Source organism: Episyrphus balteatus, chromosome 4, assembly GCF_945859705.1.
Source record: "Episyrphus balteatus chromosome 4, idEpiBalt1.1, whole genome shotgun sequence".
In the NCBI taxonomy this organism is placed as follows: domain Eukaryota; kingdom Metazoa; phylum Arthropoda; class Insecta; order Diptera; family Syrphidae; genus Episyrphus; species Episyrphus balteatus.
In genome coordinates, this window is record NC_079137.1 from 27,241,542 (window position 1) to 27,266,314 (window position 24,773).

The 24,773-nt window shown below is 31.6% G+C and overlaps 1 protein-coding gene across 1 annotated transcript; it reads right to left on the reverse strand.

Moving 5' to 3' along the window:
• Positions 1 to 3,795: 3,795 nt before the first annotated feature.
• LOC129917669 (cathepsin L) lies at positions 3,796 to 20,381 on the reverse strand. The gene is made up of 5 exons (XM_055997710.1): positions 20,335 to 20,381; positions 11,945 to 12,053; positions 4,755 to 4,963; positions 4,567 to 4,691; positions 3,796 to 4,507 (listed from the first exon to the last, which is right to left on the reverse strand). The coding sequence occupies exons 1-5, from the start codon at positions 20,364 to 20,366 to the stop codon at positions 3,909 to 3,911; spliced, it is 1,074 nt and encodes a 357-aa protein (XP_055853685.1). The 5' UTR covers positions 20,367 to 20,381; the 3' UTR covers positions 3,796 to 3,908.
• Between the last annotated feature and the right edge of the window lie 4,392 nt (positions 20,382 to 24,773).

Here is a 24,773-nt window from a genome sequence, read left to right on the forward strand (position 1 = left end):
CCTGTCGGCTGACGTTAGTGTCTTTAAATCCCCCTAATCTGATTGGGAGATAACAGTTCATGATTAGGGTGCAAAAAATGTAGGCCAAGCACTTCCAAACTGAATTTTTCACCACTTTTAAATGAAGCAAAAATGAAAAATATGGATATGGTGGTAACAATGTGATGTTATTGAGAAATGAGGACCCCTTCAGTAATTATGAATTCTGGAAATATTCGTTCCGTGCTTCAATCTATCTCCAAGCCTACCAATTTTGACAATTCCTTCGATTCCGAACGAAGTTTCAATTTCATGCCAAGAACATCGTTTTAACATAAACGTACCTAAGTCCTTATTTATAATTGTTTTAACGAAAAGTTTGCCACGAAAAGTGGATTGTTACCCTTATTATAAGAACAATTTTTCGTTTGTTTTGTAGGTACCCAATGAAAAAAGTATTTTTTTTTAAATGAAATGAATTATTATTAATTCTTTTAACAAATATATGCTGTTAGTGTGTCCTTTTTGTTAATTGATTAGTGATAACTTTTATTAAAAACAATTTTAACCTTAAAAAGTACCTACCAAACAGTTTTTTTTCAACAATTCATTTTTTTAATAAACTTTTTTGTATATTAAAGTTATATGTTCATATTTTTTTCAAAAACAAAAGATGTTTTATTTCATAAAAACGAAAAAAGAACCATAAATTCATATAAAACTATCGTGTCCGGATACTAAAATAAATTTGTCCGGAAACTAAATTTTGCGTCCGGACACTAGTGCAAATCGAACTTTTTTTATTATTTTTATTTTTAAATACTAAAATGTTTTATTAAAAATTTATGTGAATGTAACATTATTACAAAAATGCCAAACTTTAAGAAACTACCAAAATATTTGCTATAGCTTGAAAAACAATAGGGGTATTCACGATCTGGTGCAACAGGCCTAGTAAAAGTGTAAAATTTTATTTTTTTACAATAGATCGTGAACGCACCTCTTCTTATCTATAGTAAATATTGAATGGAATCCATGATATGATTTATATCAGCTTCACTCTTTTTTTTTACGGAGTTGTCTTTCCACCGATGCTTCTTCTTTTTTTTCAATTCTTTTATAATTTCATTCTTTGTTGTGTTCGGGTTAATTTATTTTCACAAATTACATCAAAAGAAACAAAATAAAAAAGAATAAGAATAAAAAAGATAAATTGTTCATCATTGACGACACGCGACGGCGAGCTGCTATCTGTCAAAAAAAATTTACACCATTGTATTTTTATTTTGCAATAGGGTTAGGGTATAGCAAAAGTGCAAGACCATTGTAAAATTTCAATCCATATATTTTGTTGTTGTAGTGTTGTAAGATTTTACACTTTTGCACTTTTGCAATGATACAAGACCAGTTGCATCGGATCGTGAATACCCCTAATAAAACTATTCGACGTCAAAGTTCAAAAGTACCTTAACTGTGCCTTTACCCTAGTATTTTTTGTTGTTTTCAGGCGATTCGCTATTAAAGTTCAGATTTTTTTTCTAGAAAACTGTACGGTGAATTTTTTAAAAATATCATGACATATACAGAAAATATTTGTCTATTGAATTATGTTAAGAGTAATTTCAATATTCCAATCCAGAAACAAATAATAGTCAATTTTCTCCAATATGCCGATGTCGTATGTTAAGTTTTCACAGAAACTTTTTGTTAACCAAACACATACGACAAATTGATGACACATACGACAAAAATAAGCAAAGTTTTATTCGACACTTGTCTACGACATATGTCGTATATACGACAAATAGATGTCAAATTCAATGCGAAAAACAAATAACTAACGTTAATTTATTAACTTTTTAAAATCACATTGGCTATTGGTAATAACCCGAGTTTAGCAAAACTCGATTTTAACAAAAACATCAATGGTAAAATAACATACCTACATCTAACTTCTAAGCAATTGGTTTAGAAGCAGTTAACCTATAAAATTATAGAACTTTTTTAATTTGGAAGTGAGATGTATGTATGTATGTTTTATTTTTTGTTAAAATCGAGGTTTCGCTAAATTCGTGTAGGTATATTACTATGAGTTGTTGACTTCACAACAAAATTCTTTCCCAAAGAAAAAATCACATAAATAGAAAAAAAAATGATAGGCGAAGCTTTTCGACCCGTGTGAACGTAAGTCGCAGGCGACTAAAGTGACAATCCTAATAGAAAAATCCTAGTCAACCTACATATCATGCGGCTAAAATCGACTCGTGAAAAGTCGGCCTTATGCTAAATTAATAAAATCATAAAACCACTATTTTATGCATTTTGTATGCATAAAATAGAGCATAAAGCTCCTCGGATAAACTTGGCGCAGGTCGACTCGTCCGACCTGCTCGACATCTTGATTGCAACTGAAATTACACTCGTCAGTCGTCAATTCGTCAGTGTATTTCCTTATGGGACAAACGACAAACATTTACTGAAATTCCAGTAAAATATTGTTGTATGTGTCGCAAAAACAGCACATGCGACAATTATTTACCGAACGAAGAAAAACACAGATTTTTATGAAAAAATTGTAGTATGTGATAATTTTTGTCGTATGTGCACGTTTTCGGTGCACTTACGACAAAAAGCTACTGAAAATATTTGTAAACCTACACATACGACAAAATGCATAGCAATTATCTCGGAAACGGATACAGATACCTATCAAAAAAAATGATTTCACAGAATGAAGGAGAAAAAATCAATTAGCAAAACTGCATTCAAATCTCAAAACCTCAATTTTGCACATACGACAATATTTTATGCGACGATATGTAATTAGAGCCAGATTTGTCAAATTAGAAAGTTCACAAACAAGGGCGTGGCTCTTTGTGTGGTTATTTTTTTAATTTGCTTTAGAAAAATTTTTCATAAAATATTCTTTGAGTAAGAATTACTGAACTACTTTTTTAAGATAAATGTCTGAACACACTACCAGAGATATCTCTGATCTGAACGCACCTTTAAGAAATAAGAATCTACCTGTCTTCTGAACACATCCCTTGGAATTTCCCTTGAATGCTGAATATCTCAAAAATATCCTACTGGAGGAGAAATATACATCGCCACCTCTTGGAAAGGAAATTTCTACAAGCAAAAGACGAGAAATTTCCCAGTAATTCTAGATCTTGGAAATACGGGTATAAATAGATGGCGCGGACACAGTTTAGATATGAAAGTGACAGTAAATAAAGTGATTTAAATAGTGTGTTTATTTGAGCGAATAATAAAAGTAAATTGAATTGAAATAAAGTGTGTGTATATTTGAACGGAAAGTAAAAGTGGAAATTAAATAAATTAATATGCTTATGAACATTCGTACAGTCATAAATAATTTGTTATTACACCTCTTTATCATCTTCATCGTCGTCGAGTGTTAAAGATGATATTTTTGTAGTTAATTTTTTATTCACATATACAGAGATATGAAACTTCAAACTTAAAATAATTGTGTTTGGCTTTTTTTCGGCGTTCGGGATCTCAGAGTTCTTCTAGATTACCAATTAAAAACGACATTAATTAAACGAGATTATAAAGGCCAATCAAATATTTTAAATAGGTTTCTTAGTAATCAATCTTTGCTTAAGTTTAGAGATGTGTTTCGGAATATTATCATGCTGAAAAGTAATGCAATTCCTTTTTTTTAATATTTTTTTTTTTTTAATTTTAAGGAGGCCCTTTCATTGATGTTGTTGTAAGTGAGTAACTGTAAGTACATAACAGTTTGTGACATTTATGATAAGATTACCAATGTTAAAAACAAGCCATTATTTTTTTAAAATTACATTTTTTTTTTTTTAATTTTCAAGTCTTATTGAAGAGAAAACATAGGTACATACATACATGAAAATAAAGATTAAATTAATTAGGGTGATACTTAATTATTACACCATTGGATAACTGGCAGATGTAGCAATACCACATTGGTTGTTTTCGTTACGTATCATCTTGATGTAACCCTTATCTCCCCAGGTGGTTCCCCATGAGTTTTTCACCAACCAATAATCGGTGCCATCCTCATCGGTGCCATAACCAACAGCAAGTACACCATGATCTAAGTTCTCAGAATCACAAGCGGTTTCGTTATATACGCCTTCATTGTAGAATTGGAATGATTCATGCGATGCATCAATGGCAACTGATACTGGACCGATGGTGGCGATTGCTTCCATGAGCTTCACTTCATCTCCAACAGGAATGTCAACGAATCCTTTATCGGTAGCACCAATCTTCGCTTTATCGAAGTGGCAAGAGTCATCGATTCCTTCATAGGGATAGGACATCTCTGTATCGATGCCACCATTGTCTTTAATATAACTAAAAGCTTGGTCCATGAGGCCACCGTTGCAACCATTGTTTCCATATGATGTTGAACAATCAACTAAATTTTGTTCGGAAAGCGAAATCAAAACTCCAGTTTTACGGAAGTGTTGACCTTCTAAGGCACCAGTTGCGGAAAATGACCAGCATGATCCACAATGTCCTTTATTGAAAATGTTTAATATTATTGTTTTGAACAATAAGTTAAAATGTGTTTTATACCTTGATCCTTGACCGGTGTAACAGCCCCTGATTCTCTCCAATCGACTAATTTTGGTAGTTTAACATTAGCTGGACTAATGAATGTCACGCCTCTATCTTTACGGATTTCATTTAAACCAGTTGAGCTAAAATTAAATAATTAATTATAAATCAAATTATTTTTTGAATTATTGAAAACTCAAACTTACGCTTCCGAATTGCTGCGGTTAAATCCGTTCATTATGTTGGCGAATTCATGATGCAATAGATCAGCATACTTATTTACACCCAATTTGTAACTGACCAAACCTTGTGCGTATTTCTGATTGTGCTTGGCAATCTTATGTTTATTTTCCATAAAGATCTTCATGCGGAATTTTTCTTCTACATCACTCTTGTATTTTTTGGAATGTGAAAGCTAATAAATAAGAAAGAAAATATTTAAAAGTTAAGTTAGCAGAATTAAAAATCCAGGTATATTTAGAATAAATTTCATACGAGAATAAGCCTCATATTTTATACCGAGTATTTTACCATTTCGACTATTTGAATCTACAATATAATTTGTTGATATTAACTAATTAAATTGTTATCTACTGTTTTATTCATATATGTGAAGTAGAGAGAAAAAAAAAAAATGCAAACGAAAGAGGTTTAATAAGTTTTGAACAAGAACTAAGTTACCAAATTTGGCATATTGAAACTGTTTTATTTTCATTATACAGAGTCAATTTGTGGAATATTTTACTCCAGAACCATTATTTGGTCAAAAGTCTACCTTATTTAGGCGCCTTTATGTATTTATAGTAGCAAATTCAATGATCGCTTTTGATAAATGGATATTGCCAAATGATTTATTTTTTTTTTTTTAACTGTGTGCGAGAACTTTTTCCATATAAAAAAAACATGTGAAAAATGTACAAAAACAAATGTTCACATAAATGTCAAATACCGCGGTGTGTTTGAAAGTGCGTGTGCAAATTCGTAAAAATCTCGTTAAAAATCATGATCTGGCAAAATTGATCTAAAATATACAGCTGTGTTCAAAATAATAGTAGTGCCTGCAACAAAATAACATTTTTTATAGAGATGCCGCGAACATTGGTTTGGCCGAACACCGAATATTCGGCCACGCTCCTCGGCCGAATACCGAATATTCGGCCGCCGAATATTCGGCCGCCGAATATTCGGCCGCCGAATATTCGGCCAAGGACACTCAGAAAAAAAAGTTGGTAATATAAAAAACTGTAGGCATACTTTGTATAAGAAAATATGTGGCTTAAAAAATTCCCAACAACATCGTATTGTAACGATGAATAACTGAACTACTTTTAAGATAAATGTTTGAACACACTACCTACTACTGCAAAGGTAGAAGACAATAGGTATGATCATTAGGCCGTGTGTGAATTGCGTTAAATAGTTAACACCGTGTAAAATTTTTGACACTATTGAGGTGAACAAACAAATTTCAGCTGTATGGCTTATTGTTTAGTATTTTTCTCTGCCTCTTTTTTGCCATGAAACTCCTTTTTACTAAAAAAAAATCAAAACAAAACCATCTGCAAAAAAAATTTAACCTTAATTAACCAGGTCCCAGAGCCCATTAAATTTTTAACACGTAAACATTTTTTATTCACCTCAAAAGTGTCAAAAATTTAACACGGTATTAACTATTTAACGCAATTCACACACGGCCTTAGAGTCGCCATTTTACAAAATGGAGTATTGACGTTTAATCTGGCAAAGTCAAAAGCAACAACTAATTCCAAGACAAATTTGTTTACAATAACAATTTCAATGGGCAGCTGTCAAAAACTTAAGTAGCCATTTTTAAGTTTTGACAGTTCTCGATACAGAGTTTTTTCTAATGATCATACCTTCTCTTTTTATACCATGGACCCATACAAGTGGTGGTCAACACATACTACAAAATTTCCAATTTTGACAACATTAGCTAAAGTCTACCTTTCGTTTCCTGGGACAAGTGTTTACAGTAAAAGACAATTTTCCGAAGGAGGAATAGTCTACGAAGATAAACGTAATCGTTTACTATCAACAAATGCGGAACAAATAGTTTTCATTCACCACAACTGCCTTAGTAGATTATAAGTACTAAAATTACAATTTTTTAATAAAACACACATTTTGGTATAATAATTTATGTCTTTTTTCTTCTCCATTTGGTATTCGGTATTCGGCCGAATAGTTAAACTATTCGGCCGAATACCGAATACCAGAAAAATAGGCCGAATAGGCCGAATACCGAATAGTGGCCGAATGTTCGCGGCATCTCTAATTTTTTATATTTACGGTACTTCTACGGTTAAAAATTTAATTTCTTTGATGTCAAAGTTTGTAACGGTCAATTACTAATAAATGTATCGTAGTTTTAAAATGAAAAAGAAGGTGCCAAATAATTTGTCATTGACCTTTGGTTGTTCTTTCTAATTTGACCTGTTCAAAATAATAGTAGTTTAAGTTGTTTTTGAAGAATTTAAAAGCGGTTTATAACTTAGAATATTTATTTTTGGTTTAAAAGTAAGTACTTATATAATTTGAACAATTTTTCAACAAAAAACGATTTGTTTTGGTTTTAATCTATTTAAAGTTCGAAGAGCAAAACACTGCAGTTCGGATAACGGAAACTTATACCAAAGCTGCTTGAAGAAGGGAAAACCTACTTGGAAATTCAAGGTTATATTACGATGCTCCCCTACAATGGTAGCAAAAACTCAACGAAAGACCCGAAACGCGCGGTAGAAAAAGAAAAAAGACCGTCGTAGATGACAGGCGTATTGTCCAGATGAGCAAAGTTGAGCCTTCTGCATCGTCGTTTCAAATCCAGAAGGCTTCAAGCCTGGATTGCAGTGCAGTGAACATTCGTAGGCGACTGTTAGAGACTAATTTGTACGCTTGAAGTCCACGAAAAGTTCCGTTGTTAACAAATAAATATGTTAAAAAACTAAAATTTCGACCCTCCATGTTTAACTGTTTTCGTCGTATACTTTGGAACATATTCCGTATTGGGATGACGTTTGACGTATTGTGGAGATTCAGTACCACCAAAGAGGACAAATTTGCTCTCATCAGTAAACAATATGTAACGCCATTTCTTCGCTGGCCAGTTTATGTGGTCTTTTACAAACTGGATACGCTTTTTAACATGTTTCGCGGAACTTTTCGTGGACTTCAAGCGTACAAATTAGTCATGTATTAATCATGTATCATATGTGTATATAATACCATAGCCTATTTTTGCTAATATTGAAAATCTCCATTTCGCGATTTGACCTTGAAATCGCGACAAGCGGACATGAGATTTTTCTAGACTTTTGAGATATGTTGTAGAATGGCAAAAGGAAGATATTGAGCAAAAAAAATTTCTATTAACATTCATTCCGAGATTTACCCCTTTTTTCTCCTTATTTGACTGTATTAATAAATAAATTAAAGAAATGACAAAACAAAAATCAAATCATTAAACTGATGTCTTTTCTAATTTATCGTCCGAAATGCTTCTGAAAGTGTTTTATCGGCCTTGGATGACAGTTCTTCTTCTGGAAAAAAGAGAACTTTTCTGGATTTTAAAGCAGAATCAGGTTCAGAACATGGTATAAAAAGACAAGGTATGATCATTAGAGCCGCCATCTTACAAAATGGGGTAGTAAGGTTTTGACGTTTGGCATTTGGCAAAGTCAAAAGCAACAACAATTTCCAAGAAAAATTTGTTTACAACAACAATTTCAATGGGCTGGGCTGTCAAAACCTTAAGTAGCCATAAGTTTTGACAGTTCTCGATACTGAGTTTTTTCTAATGATCATACCTTCTCTTTTTATACCATGGGTTCAGAAAACACTCACACATTAATGGCGTTATTAATTGGCAATCCGGAATTGTTCTTCGATTCTGAATCCCAATTGAACAGTTTTTTTTTATTCCGAAGAATCTGAAGTTTGGTGAGAATGTATTGGTTGAGTTTAACATGTTTCACATATATGTGTATTCGCGCCAAATTTCATTTGTATTTGTGCTGCAAACATTTTGTACTGCTGACATTTAAATCTATGAATGTGTGAGTGATTCTGCTTCTGATTCTGTTTTTTTTTTCAGAATCAGAACTGTCAGTTTTGCCCATTGAACGCATTCAGATTGCTTTTTTTTGCTTCCAAATTGCCAATTAAAAACGCCATAAATTTCAATAACGTCAAATTTGACCAACGTCATTTTTTGTATTCTTTTTGATGCGATTGTTATATCATTCTTACAGTCATAAAGGTTTGCTATTACCCTCTTCATCATCAAGTTATGAAGATGGTATTGTTATGTCGAATTCCTTTCAATTTTTTGAATCGCCTCAAAAAAATCGAATTTTTGGTGTTAAAAAGGAACATGAAAACAGATCGAATTCTTTTTGCGATTGTATGTGTGTCATTTGACAACAATTTTTACACAAACGTCAAGCTGAAACCAAAACAATTTCTGCAAAATAAAACCAGAGATTCCTTTGATTAATAATTTTGTTTATTTTCTTCGGTAATATAGATTTATTTTAATCAGAATCAAAGGGAAATTGCAGTTATTATTAAGATCTGAGTGAAGATGAAGTAGAAGGTTATTATTTTGGCCGTATGCTGTGGTTTTACAGAGAAAAATTTTTCTGACGATAATTACGAGAAGAAAAGTCACAGTAATTTGACTTTTTCACAAGAACTATGCCAGGAAAAAATATATTTTGATCGCACATTGTTTTTTTTTTTATATTTATTTCATATTTTTCCGCAATAAAAATACGATATTTAATTAAAATTTTCTGTTTATTTGAAGTTGATGTTCTCAAATAAACAAACAACACGAAGAAAACTTTCAGCTTGACGTTTGAGAAATGTCAAATGTTCCAAGTGTGTGTGCAAATCCGTGTAAATCTCTCAAAAAAGAAGGATAAAAAAAAATTCGAATTCTGCTTCGTTTGAGGCGATTTTTTTTTCTATGGAACATGATTTTCAAAAAAAATTCGCTTCGAGATCGCCGAAAATTCGATTTTTCAATTGAAAGGAATTCGACATTAGAGTTAATTTTTTTACTCGCTCCATAAGGCAAGTATTGGTTTTTTATTAACACAGTCACATATAAAGACATTAAACTTCAAACTGAAAAGAATGTGTTTAGCTGTTTTTTTGGCGTTCGGGATCGGAAAGCTCTTCCGGATTATAATTAAAAACGACATGAAGCTGAGGTATTCGATATAAAATGAACTCTGACTTTTTTGACAGTTGAATGACATTTAGAGCGCCCTGAGGTGCGTTCTTTTTCTAACAATAGTTAACTATTGTTAACTATCGTTAACTTTTGTCGTTCCTAAACTACAAAATAGTTACGATTTGTAACTATTTGACATATGAACATCGTTCCTAAACTTGTTTTCAAGTGTCAAATAGTTACAAATCGTAACTATTTCCAACTCACCTCCATGATATGAGTTGAACACTCATGAGATTGTTGATGTTTCAAAGTGGATGTGTTGTTTACAAAACCAACTCAAGGATTTTTTTCTTTTGGAAATAAGCACAATAAAATGAAAATAAAAACAAAGTTTTGCAAATTTATGATGCAAGAGAATTTATTTTGACTAAAAAAACATTATTTTTGTTATAATTATGCAAATAAAAATATTTTCAAAATAATTTTTTTTTGTGTTTGACAGTTTAACAATATGTATCTAACAATAAATCGTTCCTAAATGATTTGTAAAAAACCCAACAATTTCTAACAATGACACATCAACAATATTTTTTGACATAACAACAATAGTTGACTATTGTTAGAAAAAGAACGCACCTCTGGAGCAGGAAACAGCGAACAAACCTAATTTCGTTTTGGATTGGACATCCAAAACGTCTGGAAGCATCCAGGAATATTATTAAGTTGTTTTATTTACACGAAACTTTCAGATTGAACGCTTCTCAGAAAAGAAATTCTTTTCTCGATTTCATGTCAAATCTATTTAAAAGCACTAATAAGCAAATTTACTAGTGCAAACGAAAATAATTTTTAGTTGGCTTATCACGAGTATAGGTATAAAATTTTAAAATTGAGTGGAAGAAATTTGAACTATTCCTTTGGATTTCGGAATAAGGTAATTTTTGAGTGAAATCAATCGAAAATTCCATGGAGCTTGCTCAAATGAAACTAACAAAAATAATTTTACATAATTTTCAAAAGAAAAAGAAGAAGTATTAAATAAATTACGCTGAATTGTTTCAGCAAGACCAAATTAACACGCGAAAAAACAATTGCAACTTTTTATTCAACTGGAAATAAATTAAAAATTAATCGAAATTTAGAAGCTTTTCAAAGCCAATTTGACATGATTTAGAAAGGGAATCCTTCGATTCACGTGAATCGAATAGGAGAATAGGGCTGATAGTTTTGTCACTAAATATCGAATAATTTTTAATTTATTTCCAGTTAAATAAAAAGTTGCAATTGTTTTATGGCGTGTAAATTTCGTACGATTCAGCGAAACTAATTTTATATGTATTATTTTTTTATCAATTTTGGATATTGGATTTTTTGAAATTTCTATTTGAATAATGCATACTGATATTTGATAGATTTTTATTTATTTGCCCATTTTTATTGACGTTTTTTTTTATGAAAGAAAATTTTTAAACTGATAAAACAAATCAGGCACTAATTTGCGTTTCAATCATCTTTCTTTCAAGTTAACATCAGTCTGTGTTTATTTGTTCTCTATCAGTAAATTTTAATCATCATTTAAGTATTTCCGTACTTTGGCACATGACCCATAGACGAGAATCATCCATTAAGTCGTTACCCCACATTTGATAATAATAAAATCACACACATGAGAGTTTGATACTTACTTATCACATAATTGAGCATTAGACCTTATCTTTGTTTACTATTTTTGTCGTATATAAACTAAAGACGTACATAAATATATACATATGTGAGATATTTTTATAAAATTTAAATCAATTGAATGTTTTTCCTAGGCAATTGTGTGGCTTAAAGTGCAATTGAAATTATTGAGCTGTCAATTTCTTGTCAATGGAACACTCAGAACAAATACAAATATGTTTATCTATTACGTCTCGCTTAAATGCTTATCAAGTTTTGAGAAATCAAATTGAAACTTAATAGAAATAAATGAGTCAGAGGCAAGCTGCATTAATCTAGATGTATGTATGAAAATATGAATATAAACTGCATTTTGTATGCATGTATTAATTTTAAACAAAAACGATAAATTAGTCATTTAATCAATTGAAAATTATAATTCTGAAAGCTCTTTTGTTATAATGTTGATTTTGTTATTTGAACGTTATTCGAATTCAATCGTTAGGTATACACAGCACTATTATTATTACTTACCTTAAAAGTTTGCCATTCTTCTTTAACGATGTCAACAAATGAAACGGCACTTGCAGCGGCAATAATGCCTACCAAAACCATTAAAACACGCATGGCTAGTGGTTGAGATCTGAAATTCGATACAAAAAAAAGGGGTTTTTTAACATAAATAAACTAATACAAACAAATATTGATAGTAAACAGGCATTAAATAAAGATTGTATAATAAGTTTCGATTACATTGTTTTTATTGTTAGAAAAAAACTTGTTTACTGGAAATAATTATTATTGGTAAGTGAACGTGAATTCAATTGGTTTACTCGCCACTAACATTGGTTTGAAAAGCTGTTTTTTTGCATAGCTATTCGTGTGTGCAGTAGGAAATTACTTGCATTATAAAAACAACATACGCCAATCAGTGGGGTATCCAGAAAAAAATTTGGGGGGGGGGGGCTAAGAAATTTTTCAAAAATTTTTGATAAGGTAAATGTACTACAAATTTGTCTCTTTTTTTATTCATCTTTGATCGAGAGAAAAGCGCTGTGCTGCGGTACTGAAAGTCGTATAGTAGCATTTTACTGCTCCCGACAACTTCGTACTACTGTCTCCTTTCACATTCAAAGTAGCTATTTTTCCAAGTTCTTGTATCCCAAACATTTTACACAAACAGCAAGGTGTTTAGTAATCTTTAAAAAGAAAAAAACACTTTTTCGTTCGAACTTTTTCATGTGCTGAATTCAAAACTGTTTATAGATTTATTCCTATCACGTCTAGTTTTTGAGCTATACTCTTCACTTTTTTCGGTATAAATGCCCATATTTCCGCAATTCGACCGAAAGTGAACTGGCATCACTTTTCAATTTCACGTGAAATTGATCTTCGATCGATTTCGAAAACTTCGAAAATGCTTCGAACTGTCAAAACTGAAGGATCATCCATTTTTATTTTGTTTCTAAAGTTAAATTACTGCTACTTTAAACATGGATGCAATTTTATTGGCAACTTTATTGGAAAAAAGCTGAATTAAAAAGAAAAAATAAGAAGTCACATTTTGCGAGACATATGAAATATGTAAGTGAAATGCAGAACATGGGCGATATTATTGCAAATTTTCAAACACAAACACAGAGGCATATCATGCCTCATGTGTTTTATGTATTTTGTATTAAATTAACAACAAATAAACATTACAAAACAATAAAAATATAAGTTTTGATAATATTTTGTCTGGAGATTCATTGAAAAAGATACCAAGTTCACGAGCAGAAACAAAGCGAATTGAATTCGATCAGAAAATCGAAATGAGCGAAAAAATGTAGAACACCTAATTTCACTATCGGCAACGCAAGTGAATGCTCAAAAAGTGAAATGCAGAAAGTAGAAGTCTCAAAAACTAATTTTCAATGAATTCTTTTGATGCTTAATCCGAAATATACAGGGTGTCCCAAAAGTTAACGTCGAAACGAAAACGGTAGATAGGGTAGGTGGTGACAGTTATCAGAAAAATAATAAAAAAAATCGCAGCCATATATTTTGGGAGTTATGGGCATTTGAAAAAAAGTTGAAAAAATGGTCACCCTGTGATGGTTTTTCATGTGCCCTGACTACAAATCTTAATTTTTCTCATTTGTTTCTTTTGTTACGGAACCTTGAATAACCCTGCTATCAAATGCATTCAAAAATTTTAACTCAGCTGCATCAGTTTTAAAGAGAATATTACTTTTTTACCCAACTTAGTACTAAAAAATTTTACATGACTCTAATTCAATGAGCCGTAGTGTAAAAAAAATGCACTGGGATGTTTCGGCAAGTTGCCTTTAAAGTTGGTATGTTCAATTCTCTTTTCAAAATGGTATAACATTGTTGGGAATATTTCATAAAAACCAAGATAAAATTTTTTTTCTTAAGAAATCCGACTTTTTTTTAGGTAATTTTTCCATATTATTTAAGTTTTTGTATTCTGAAAGGTTCTGAAAGGGTACAAAACTTGAATAATATGGAAAAATTACCTCAAAAAAAGTCGGATTTCTTGAAAAAAAAATTTATGTCGGTTATTTATGGAATATTCCCAACAATACCATTTTGAAAAAAGAATTGAACACACCAACTTTTTAGGCAACTTGCCGAAACATCCCAGTGCATTTTTTTACACTACGGCTCATTGAATTAGAGTCATGTAAAATTTTTTAGTACTAAGTTGGGTAAAAAAGTAATATTCTCTTAAAAACTGATGCAGCTGAGTTAAAATTTTTGAATGCATTTGATAGCAGGGTTATTCAAGGTTCCGTAACAAAAGAAAAAAATGAGAAAAATTATGATTTGTAGTCACGGCACATGAAAAACCGTCACAGGAGACCATTTTTTCGACTTTTTTTCAAATGCCCATAACTCCCAAAATATATGGCTGCGATTTTTTTTATTATTTTTCTGATAATTGTCACCACCTACCCTATCTACCGTTTTCGTTTCGACGTTAACTTTTGGGACACCCTGTATATTTTTTAATAATATGTTCCTTGAGCCCCCTGAGCCCCCCCCCTCAATACGCCCCTGACGCCAATAGAAAGATCACAACTAAAACTCTATTTTATTTAAATATTGTTCAATAAACGTGTTGATAGCATTTTAACGATAAGAGTATTTTGATGATAACAAAAGTCAAAACAATTTTCTGTTCTAAGTTCAGTAGATATGTATGTATGTATGTATATGTATTAATTTATTTATAGACAAAATATTTGTATAGGATTTTCTGGAAATTATAGGCGGTACCAAGTAAGTGGATTTCATATCAATACACTCAACAAGGTGTGAAATGTCTTTCTTCTGGTATTTTGCAATTTATTTTGTAATTTATTCATGAATTTTATTTCCAATTGCCTTAAGCATCGGTTCTCAACCTGTGGTCCGCTGGGGGTCTCCGTTATTCAATCAATGTGACGCTCAACAAACTTGTTCCAAAGGAACATTATCTTTTTTATTAACTCCTCACTTTATATACTTTATATACACCATTTTTTTTTTTACCCATCTCAATAATAAATACATGAATCTAGTTTTAATTACAAAAGTGCAACTAAGTGCTTTTCTATGTAATGATATGGGCAGAATTCACAGTCCGCTATTAACTTCATGTTGAGGTTTGCTGGATGCTGGCTATCCCGAGGAATAATTCTCAAACAGTTTTTCGAGCATTGCGAAGAGATACGATTTTTGTCCTCAAAGAAATAAATTTTTCATTTGAATTGCACAGCGGTTTGAAAAAATGGATTATTCATCATTTTTAACACTAAATGATTTTTTAACAATTCACAACGATATTTTTCGAAGTTGTGTCAAACACGGACATAAAAAAAACTTTTCGAGATTTCCAATTTCTGATAACAGCAAATTATGGATTAAAAAATAATTTTCAGTTTGAAATAAGCAATTTATCAGCCTTAGAAAAAAACAGCGTATCGATATTTCTTTGTAATTCAGCTCTGCAACTTCAACTGAAAGCTGGATCCACACTAGGTTGATCAACACGTTCAACATACGTTCCAAATCGACATACTGAACGGTTAAACATTTCCAAATTATTCTAACTGATGCATATAGGACAAAACTGAGCCCACACATCAATTGAACCAGTTTGAAGCGGTTTAAATATTCATTATGTCAATTTGGAACGTATGTCGAACGTGTTGATCAACCTAGCGTGGATCCAGCTTAAGGACATCAGTCTTTTTGAATCCTGGTTAAATGCTAGAAAGCAATATCCTTTTTATCGCAAAGTATTAAAGTGTTAATTTCTTTTTCTTTCATATTTTAATCTAATAATATAGCTTCCAAATATAGCTTAAAAAAAAACCGTTTGCTATATGAATCTTATATTATGTTCAACTTAAATTATTTGAATTAATAATTTTAATTGAATTATTTAAGTTTCGTTTCAGCAAATGGCCCTAACTGATTTACATATTAGGCCAGTGCCGGAGCGACATTGTATGGGAAAAAATAAAAAACATACTCCCTGCAAAAGTTGCACTGGGTCCAAAAAAGTATTAAAAGATTTTTTGTTAATTTTTAATTTGACCGCTAGGGGTCGCGCATCCGTATTGAAAATTGAAAAACAAAGAACAAAAGGGCTTATAAAACACAAATTTTCAATTTTTTATTAATTTTTTTTTAGTTAATTTATTCTTCTTTAAAAAGCACCATTTGTCATTTCTCATTGCAATTAAAACTTTAAAAATATGCCTAAAAAACAAACGATAAATCAGGGCTCACAGAATAAATGAATTTCTTTTACTTTTTCAGCTTAAAACTTTATCTAGATTTATTTTTTCAAGGAACCAACCTTAATTTATTTTATATTATATTTTTAGTATCAACTATGCACCAAAAAAAAATTTTTTAAAGAAAAATACAAGGAAACATAAATTGTTGCAATGCGCGACAGCTAGCGGTGGGAAAAAATTATTAAATATCCACTACCACTTGTGAACATTTTACATTCACTCTGGTACAGACTTCAACTTTAATAACTCGTGAACTCGCTCATAAAATAAATTAATGCATACATTCCGTTTGGAAAGCAATCAAGGCCTTTTTTCTTAAATTTTCAAATTTAATTGTTCGAAAAAATATTTAGGACGAAGATATTCATAGTGAGAAAGACATTCCCGAGCACATGAACAAGTTCACCAGTCGGGGAGTAAAAGTCATTGAGCCATATTCATGGACGCTGCCTAAGTTGCTACATTGCATAACATTGGATAAACTCCAGTTTAAGATAAACTGGGGTTTAAAAACTACTACTTCTTCCCCCCACGAGGGCTCACATGAACGTCCGCGGGATGGATTCACGACTTGCTTAACAAGTACATATCGCTCACCGCCTGCAATAATGGCACAACTCATTTTTTTCACTTTTGAGATATAAGAGATTTAAAATCATGCCTTTTTTCAATTTAGATTTCTGTTCTTAAAAATTATGCTATCCTGATACGGATTTGCCATTTTGACGGTATAATCATTACTTTCATAACAACATTTATCCGAGATTAAAAAGTGGGAAAGTGTCATTATTGCATTAAGCAGAGTACACTGCCGCTCATTTGAATAGGTTCACATTTGAGTTCATCTTACTTTTAGCCTGTCTTGGTATTTAATGCAATGCACAGTGGTACCGGTTTCTAAGAAGGGCGGCCATAGGGAATTATGGTTAGGATAGCAACAAAATGTACATGAATGTGTGTGAGAATGTATTTTTTTTAGCAATAAAAAAGAATAATTCAAATGAAAAACAATTGATTTATAAAGAAATCTTTTATATATTTAATAACAAAATGTAAAAAGAAGCCTTGAATCAAAATATGTACAAACAAATGATGAGTTATTTTTTAAAAATATTTATTTGGTTTTTTTTTTAATTTCAGTCATAATTTTTATATTACATTTAAGACTTAAGGCGTGCATAGTATCATATATTTTTATAAAAATGTGTACAAAAACTTAAAGAAAACATAAAAACTTAAAGAAAAAAAATATCATGCAAAAGTTTTAAATATGAGAAATATGAGTAAAATTGAAGCAGTAGCCCGTCACACTTATTCGCAGACAGATTCAATTGTTTAGGAAACTACACATGCCAGAGAAAATGTATGTATATGAATCATGTATTTATATACATAGTTAAAAGTTTCATTAAAGTGAGAAGAAAAACAAAAGCATGGAATTTGAACCTGTCCTTTTCTAGTCTGTTTTTTGTTGAAAATTTTAAATAAAATAGAATTGTAAACTCTTTAAATATAGTATATACCTTCAACTTTAAGTTCCATAACAGAAAAAAACTTTAAAAATAATTTTAACCGAAAAATACACTCAAAAGTTTAAGTTGATTCGGGACCAAAAATAAAGCATTGAAACCTGACTTTTATTCGACAACTTTTCATGAAGGATATGAAAAGTTATTTTCTCAAAATTTCTGTTATGCCATCTTAAAGAATAGGCTTTTTATAACAAATATAACGAAAAATGACGTCATTATATTGACATCGATATTTCGGCCTATGGCCACTACAGAACCACTGAGGTGCGTTCTTTTTCTAACAATAGTCAACGATCGTTGTTATGTCAAAAATTATTGTTGAAGTGTCATTGTTAGAAATTGTTGGATTTTGTACAAATCATTTAGGAACGATTTATTGTTAGAGATTGTTAGAAATTGTTAGACTGTCAAACCACCAGCTAAATTTCTTTTGAGAATACTTTTATTTCCATTATTATACCAAAAAATTTTGTTTTTTATTCAAAATAAATTATCTTTCATCGAAAAATCACAAAACTCTCTTTTTATTTTCATTTTTTCCCCTTAATTCCAAAAGAAAAAAAATCTTTGAGTTTGTTTTGTAAACAAAACATACACTTTGACACATCAACAATCTCATGAGGGTTCAACTCACATCATGGAGGTGAGTTGGAATTAGTTACGATTTGTAACTATTTGACGCTTCAAAACGAGTTTAGGAACGATGTTCATCTGTCAAATAGTTACAAATCGTAACTATTTTGTAGTTTAGGAATGACAAAAGTTAACGATAGTTAACAATAGTTAACTATTGTTAGAAAAAGAACGCACCTCTGTGCAATGGCACATCTTTTTTATGTATGTAACGAGAGAACATCATTAAACGCTTAGTTTAGGAGAAAAAAAATTGTCTTAGGGCCTACCGTTCTCCTCACACGGTAGCTAAACCAAATCTATTCATAAAAACAAGCATATTTTTTGGCTCATCTGAACAGGTTCAAAAGCAAAACTGTTAATAAATGATGAGTTACATGGGTCAGTTGGACTCAAAATTGTGTTTGTCAATGAATCTGATTGTGTATAACCTGTAAGGACAAAAACGGGTCGGGAAAAATCTTTAGGCGCGGAAAAAATGGGGAAAATAACAGAAGTTTTTGATTTTCGAAGTCTGGCAGTTTTAAATCGCGGCTTTATAACGTTTTCGGGGGAGTTAAACAACTTGAGTTTTCTTATTAGAAATTCATCTCATTTTACATTCTAAAGACAAGAACTGATGCTCTGTCATTTTTAAAAGCCAATGCGAATTCAGTCTACTCACATTAATTGGAAAACTTGAGTTGGTTAAAATTTTGGTTGGTTTTTATACACATTAACCTAGCTTTGTACATTTAAATTTTCAAAAAAAAAAGGGAAAAATGCTACATTTTTCTTAAAATATATTAACTCTCAAATAAAAATTTATAGGTTCGTCTTGTTTTAAAAAAATGTTTTTTTTTTTTTTTAAATGAGAATGTGCCAATACAGGACAGAGTTTCTTAAATAAAAACCCGAGACAGTCCTGGGAAAACCGGGACGGATGGTCACCTTAATTATACTAGTTTTTAAAAAATAAATATCTCATTTATAATCTATTAAGCCAAACACACTTATTTCATCTAAAGATAGGATCAGGAGAATTAATTTGTTTTTGTATTATCTAGGATCCAAATTTCAGGTTTGAATCCTCCATTTAATGCTAGTAGCTAGTGGATAAAATAAAAAGTTTAGGCAAACATCAAAACGGAGTCCATTCTTCTCCATGCTCCAACCAACGCCCTGCTGATCGGCGTAACATACTGAGAGAGATAAAAAGAGTTGGGGCAAGTTGCTATTTACCAATTGGTTTTTCGATTTAAAGTTTGTTTTTCTTTTTAAAGGTTTTCATTTTTTGAATTATGACCGCGTAGGTATGTATTGCAAATCGATGTATGTGCTGTGCAGCGTACCACAGAACGAAATTAATGCTTCTTGAGACAAATTTGTCATTTGCTAGTTTAAGTGCTTGTTGAATCAAAGAAATCAATATGCTTGTTAGTTACATATCTATTTAAATCATAACCACCGTTTATTTGCATCTATTTCTTTACATTTTATTTCTTATACCTATAAAGATTTATCATGTATCGATGAGTAAAAAATAATTTGTTAAGTGAAGATATTTTTTTTTTTTTAATGTTGTTTGAATTACATTAATCCCAAGATCAAAATTTCGTACAAGTGGCTATATAAACTAAGCATAAACTAAAACTTTCTTTATCTGGTCGATATTGTTATTTTATTAATGTATGATTATTTCTTATCAGCAAACAGATGCAACAAATGGAGCAAAATCTACCCAACAGTCATAGCGTCGTCACATGACTTTTATCTGTATACATATTATACATGTGTGTTTCTATATATATAAATGAAATCCAGTTTTAAACTTCAAGTTAGTCAGAAAGTTAGCGAAAGAAAGTCTAAAGGCGTAGGTACGTCGAACATGGAAAACAACACCATGCTAAAAATTTATAAAGCTGTATGTTTACAGAAATTAACTTATGTGTCGAATATTTATGAATTGTCGCAATTACAATACCTTTGGAATTCCCCGTTTTTTTTAATAAACATGCTCCATGTTCGGTTAGATTCAAGCTCGAAGCGCTTATATAGTTCAAATGGCGACTGTTAGTATAACTGTTAAAAATCAGAATATCTCTGGTTAGCGTTGTTTAGCCTTGTTTAATTTTTGGCGTAGTTAATACTTCGAAAAGTTTATTAAATTCCATTGCTCTAATTCGAGCTCGACACTTTTATAAATTAATTCAAACTTTCCTATGGTAGATTATTATTTGTAGGTATTCAACATATCTACCTAAGTGCTATTGGCACTTTATGAATAGACAACCGGCAGGAAGTCTGATTAATATGTCTATTATGCTTAAGCTCAATAATTTAAACAAAGGAAATCATTATAATCTACTTCAAATAATAAAAATAATAATCTGAATTGGTTTTATATTTCACAAGGGAATCGAACGACGAAGTAAATATTTAGATGACGCAATATGCAAATGTTTCTAAACAAAAGAAACAAAATTTTAACCTTGCAATAATAGCAATTTTATAATTGAAAAATGGTACACTAAAATTATGATAACTTACCAATAAAACTTAATAGTATCACAATAAAACTAACGAAATGGTTTAATTAAAATATAAGTAATTTGTTTTATGTTAACTTTTGATTAAAGAAGATCACAACTTTAACCGATTAAGATGAATTCTCGCTCTAAAATAATTAATTTTCGAGGAACAAAATAAACGAAACCTCTTTTTTCTTTGTTTTTAAAACAATTCTTTGTTGTATACCGTTTATATGGAAGATGGAAATCGAATTGAACTACAAGCTCAAGTTGAGTTCAAAATGAATTTAGCCGTTAGCCAGATTTTAATCAGTTCGCACCGTCCAAGTTTTTCTGACAGGCCGCCGCCACAAGAGGTATTTTTCTCTAACTCAATATCTAACATCTACAACATAACAGGCCGCCTCCACAGGAGATAATTTTTGTCATGCTGACGTGTCTTAACAAGTAATGTCTTGTGGTTTGTGGAGGCTCGCCATTTCTTGATATGATTCACTGAGATCACTTCAGTATTTGTAAAAATTATTTTGTTTGGATTTATAAAATCCCTTTCTGGCTATCCACTTATGCATGTTTAATTTTGCTTTGGTCCCCAACGTCATTAAGTTTTTTTATTTCCTCATTTATTTTCATTATTCCATTTCCGCACATAAACATGCTCAAGAACACAAAATTATGTTAATTACATGCATTGTAATATCATATATATATCGCACCTCCGGTGGTACAACGACGTAAGTGAAAAAATGTTGACTCTTCAGAAAACGCGATTTAACATTTTGAAAACGTTTTTTATTAAAAAAAACACACAATTTTTTTTAACATACTTTTTATTAAAGGGAAATTAAACATAGTTTTCGGCAATAATACGTCGTTGACTGACTATTCAAACGGTTGTTTGTTAGAGATTTGAAACGCAAGTGACAGATAAGTCTATGTATTCGCGATATAATAGTTTGAAAACAATGTAACGGTCCAAAGACATTTCTGCCCCTTGCATACAAATAGAACATTTTCAATTGGGTCTTTGTTTCATCGGAAGAAAATACCTTTTCTTGGAACTATGGCATACTTAACTCAGAAAATTCAAAATTTGCACTTACGTCGTTGTTCCACCGGGGCACAGTGTGGTAATTCGCCAATCTGACTGGACAAAATAGAAAAAAAAAAGTTTAGCCACATGATTTTAAATCATGAGTTGAGCTTCTCAATACAATGGGTAACTGTAATTCATGTTTGGTTTTTTGATTTTCATCTCGGATTAGCGTAAGCTAAGCTTGAAAGTTGGTTCTTGTCAACAGTTGGATGGAGATAATACAAAGTATTCTATTTTTCGCTTGAGTTTAGTTGACAATTAAAAACGCTGTGGTAGTTTTTTTGTTGTAATTGTTTTTTTAAATTGTTAATCTACATTTGGAGGTAAAGTATTATAATTTTTATTTATTAATTACCATTGCAAACTAAAGTTAATTTTTCCGCATTTTTTCGGTCTGAAATTAATTAATTAATGTATTGTGGAGTGTTGTCATTGAGATTAGCTATTTACATGTCTCGCGTTTTCTCGACCGCCAAAATTCGAAAAATGTGTCAAAACTGCCAAATAAGATCGAAAAGACAGTTTTTTTGTACTTTTAATGAGCGGGTATCATCTTTGGAACATTTTTGACAATAAATAAAAATTAAAAACATAATAAAAGTTTTGTTCTTCAAGTTACCTAAGCGTAAAAAAAAAAAACAAAAAAGGTGGAAGACACTTTGGACCGCTCTTTAAACATGAATTTCATTTTACTTGACCAATATTATGTGGGAACTAAATAAACAAAAACAGTAGATAGTGAAACAAAAGTAGAAAAGAATTTTTAAAAATTAAAAATCGGGAAAAATATAACAAACGGAAGGTTAAAAGACTCTTAAGTGCACCTATCATTAGGAAATAGTTAAAATCAGTAGAATCGCTCTCCGCAAAATTGGAAAAGCATATTCCAATAAAACCGTAGAGGATTTAACGAAATTTTCTTTGAGTGAAGGATCAAAATGTATAAAAGATTAAGTTCTGATCCTCTGGAACCACTAAACCACTGGAATTTTCAACTAATGAGGCATTATCATTGATGAATGATGCTTTTCTGTCGGAACACCTAAAACAAGTTAAATGCAAAAAGCAAGCAAGTGTAAAAGGCCAGAAATAGGGTCACGAAGAAATTTAGAGAATTATTAGCTTGAAAAACATCGAAGGTAATATAAACACAGCTGTTTTTAATAGGCCCTTAAGTTTCAAGTTTGCACCGCACGAAAAATAGTTACTTTTTTAAATTATCTGCAGATATTTTTAAAGGTGATGCCATTTTTTATGATTGGGAAACATATTTAATTAAAATCATTGCTAAACTTTTAATTTTAAGCATGATATTGGGCAGGTTCAGAAACGTTAGGGCCTAAATATTTAGGTAATTTCTCGGCCTCTGATTGGTCAGCTGTCTAAAAAAATCCTTCCAATTTAGGTAATTTTATTGGAAAGCTGACTGGAAAGTTAGGCAAGAAATTTTTCACTAAAAAACTAGGAAAGTTTTTTTTTGTCAACATGACAGCTGATTGTTTTTAATTACAGAATAAAGATAGCAGAATTTAATTAATTTGTGTGAGAAACGGTTAAAAAGTGCATAATCGGTTATAATTAATATTATTTATTTATTAAAGTGAAGTGAAATTTGTTGTCTGCCCCCCGCGATCTCTAAAAATCTCAAATAAATTTCGAAATTTGAAAATAATGGCGTATCCAAACAAATTAAGTCAATTTACTCAAATTTCCGTTCAGAAAATGACGTTACCTAAATATCTAGTCCCTAATATTTCCTGAACGTGCCCATTGAGAAAATAAATCATATATATGTCACCTGTCAAAAACGTGTGTAAAAGTTCTATTTCTTAATAAAAACTAATTATTCTGCCTCTCTTTTTTCGATTTAACCTTAAAGGCTTGGCCACACCGGAGGGTATGCGGTAGCGGTACGGGTAGAGGTAACGGTACTTGTATGAAAAAAATTTCAAACTGACATATCAACGTTCAGATGTTGAATTTTTTTCATACAAATATTGTTACCTCTACCCGTACCGCTACCGCATACCCTCCGGTGTGGCCAAGCCTTAAGGCTTGGCCACACCGGAGGGTACATGCGGTAGCTGTACGGGTAAAGGCTTGGCCACACTGGAGGGTATGCGGTAGCGGTACGGGTACTTACCAAAAGGTCAAAGAAAACAACATCAGCAAGTTTTCTTGTGGGCATCGGCAGTTGCCATAAAGTTTTTTTTTAACTTCTGGTGTGGTCTATAGCCTTAAAGGCTTGGTCACACCGGAGGGTACATGCGGTAGCGGTACGGGTAATTGTGTGAAAAAAATTCCACATCTGAACGTTGATGTGTCAGTTTGGAATTTTTTTCATACAAATACCCGTACCGCTAGCGCATGTACACTTCGGTGTGGCCAGGGCTTTAAGGCTTGGCCACACCGGAGGGTACATGCGGTAGCTGTACGGGTAAAGGCTTGGCCACACTGGAGGGTATGCGGTAGCGGTACGGGTACTTACCAAAAGGTCAAAGAAAACAACATCAGCAAGTTTTCTTGTGGGCATCGGCAGTTGCCATAAAGTTTTTTTTTAACTTCTGGTGTGGTCTATAGCCTTAAAGGCTTGGTCACACCGGAGGGTACATGCGGTAGCGGTACGGGTAATTGTGTGAAAAAAATTCCACATCTGAACGTTGATGTGTCAGTTTGGAATTTTTTTCATACAAATACCCGTACCGCTAGCGCATGTACCCTTCGGTGTGGCCAGGGCTTTAAGGCTTGGCCACACCGGAGGGTACATGCGGTAGCTGTACGGGTAAAGGCTTGGCC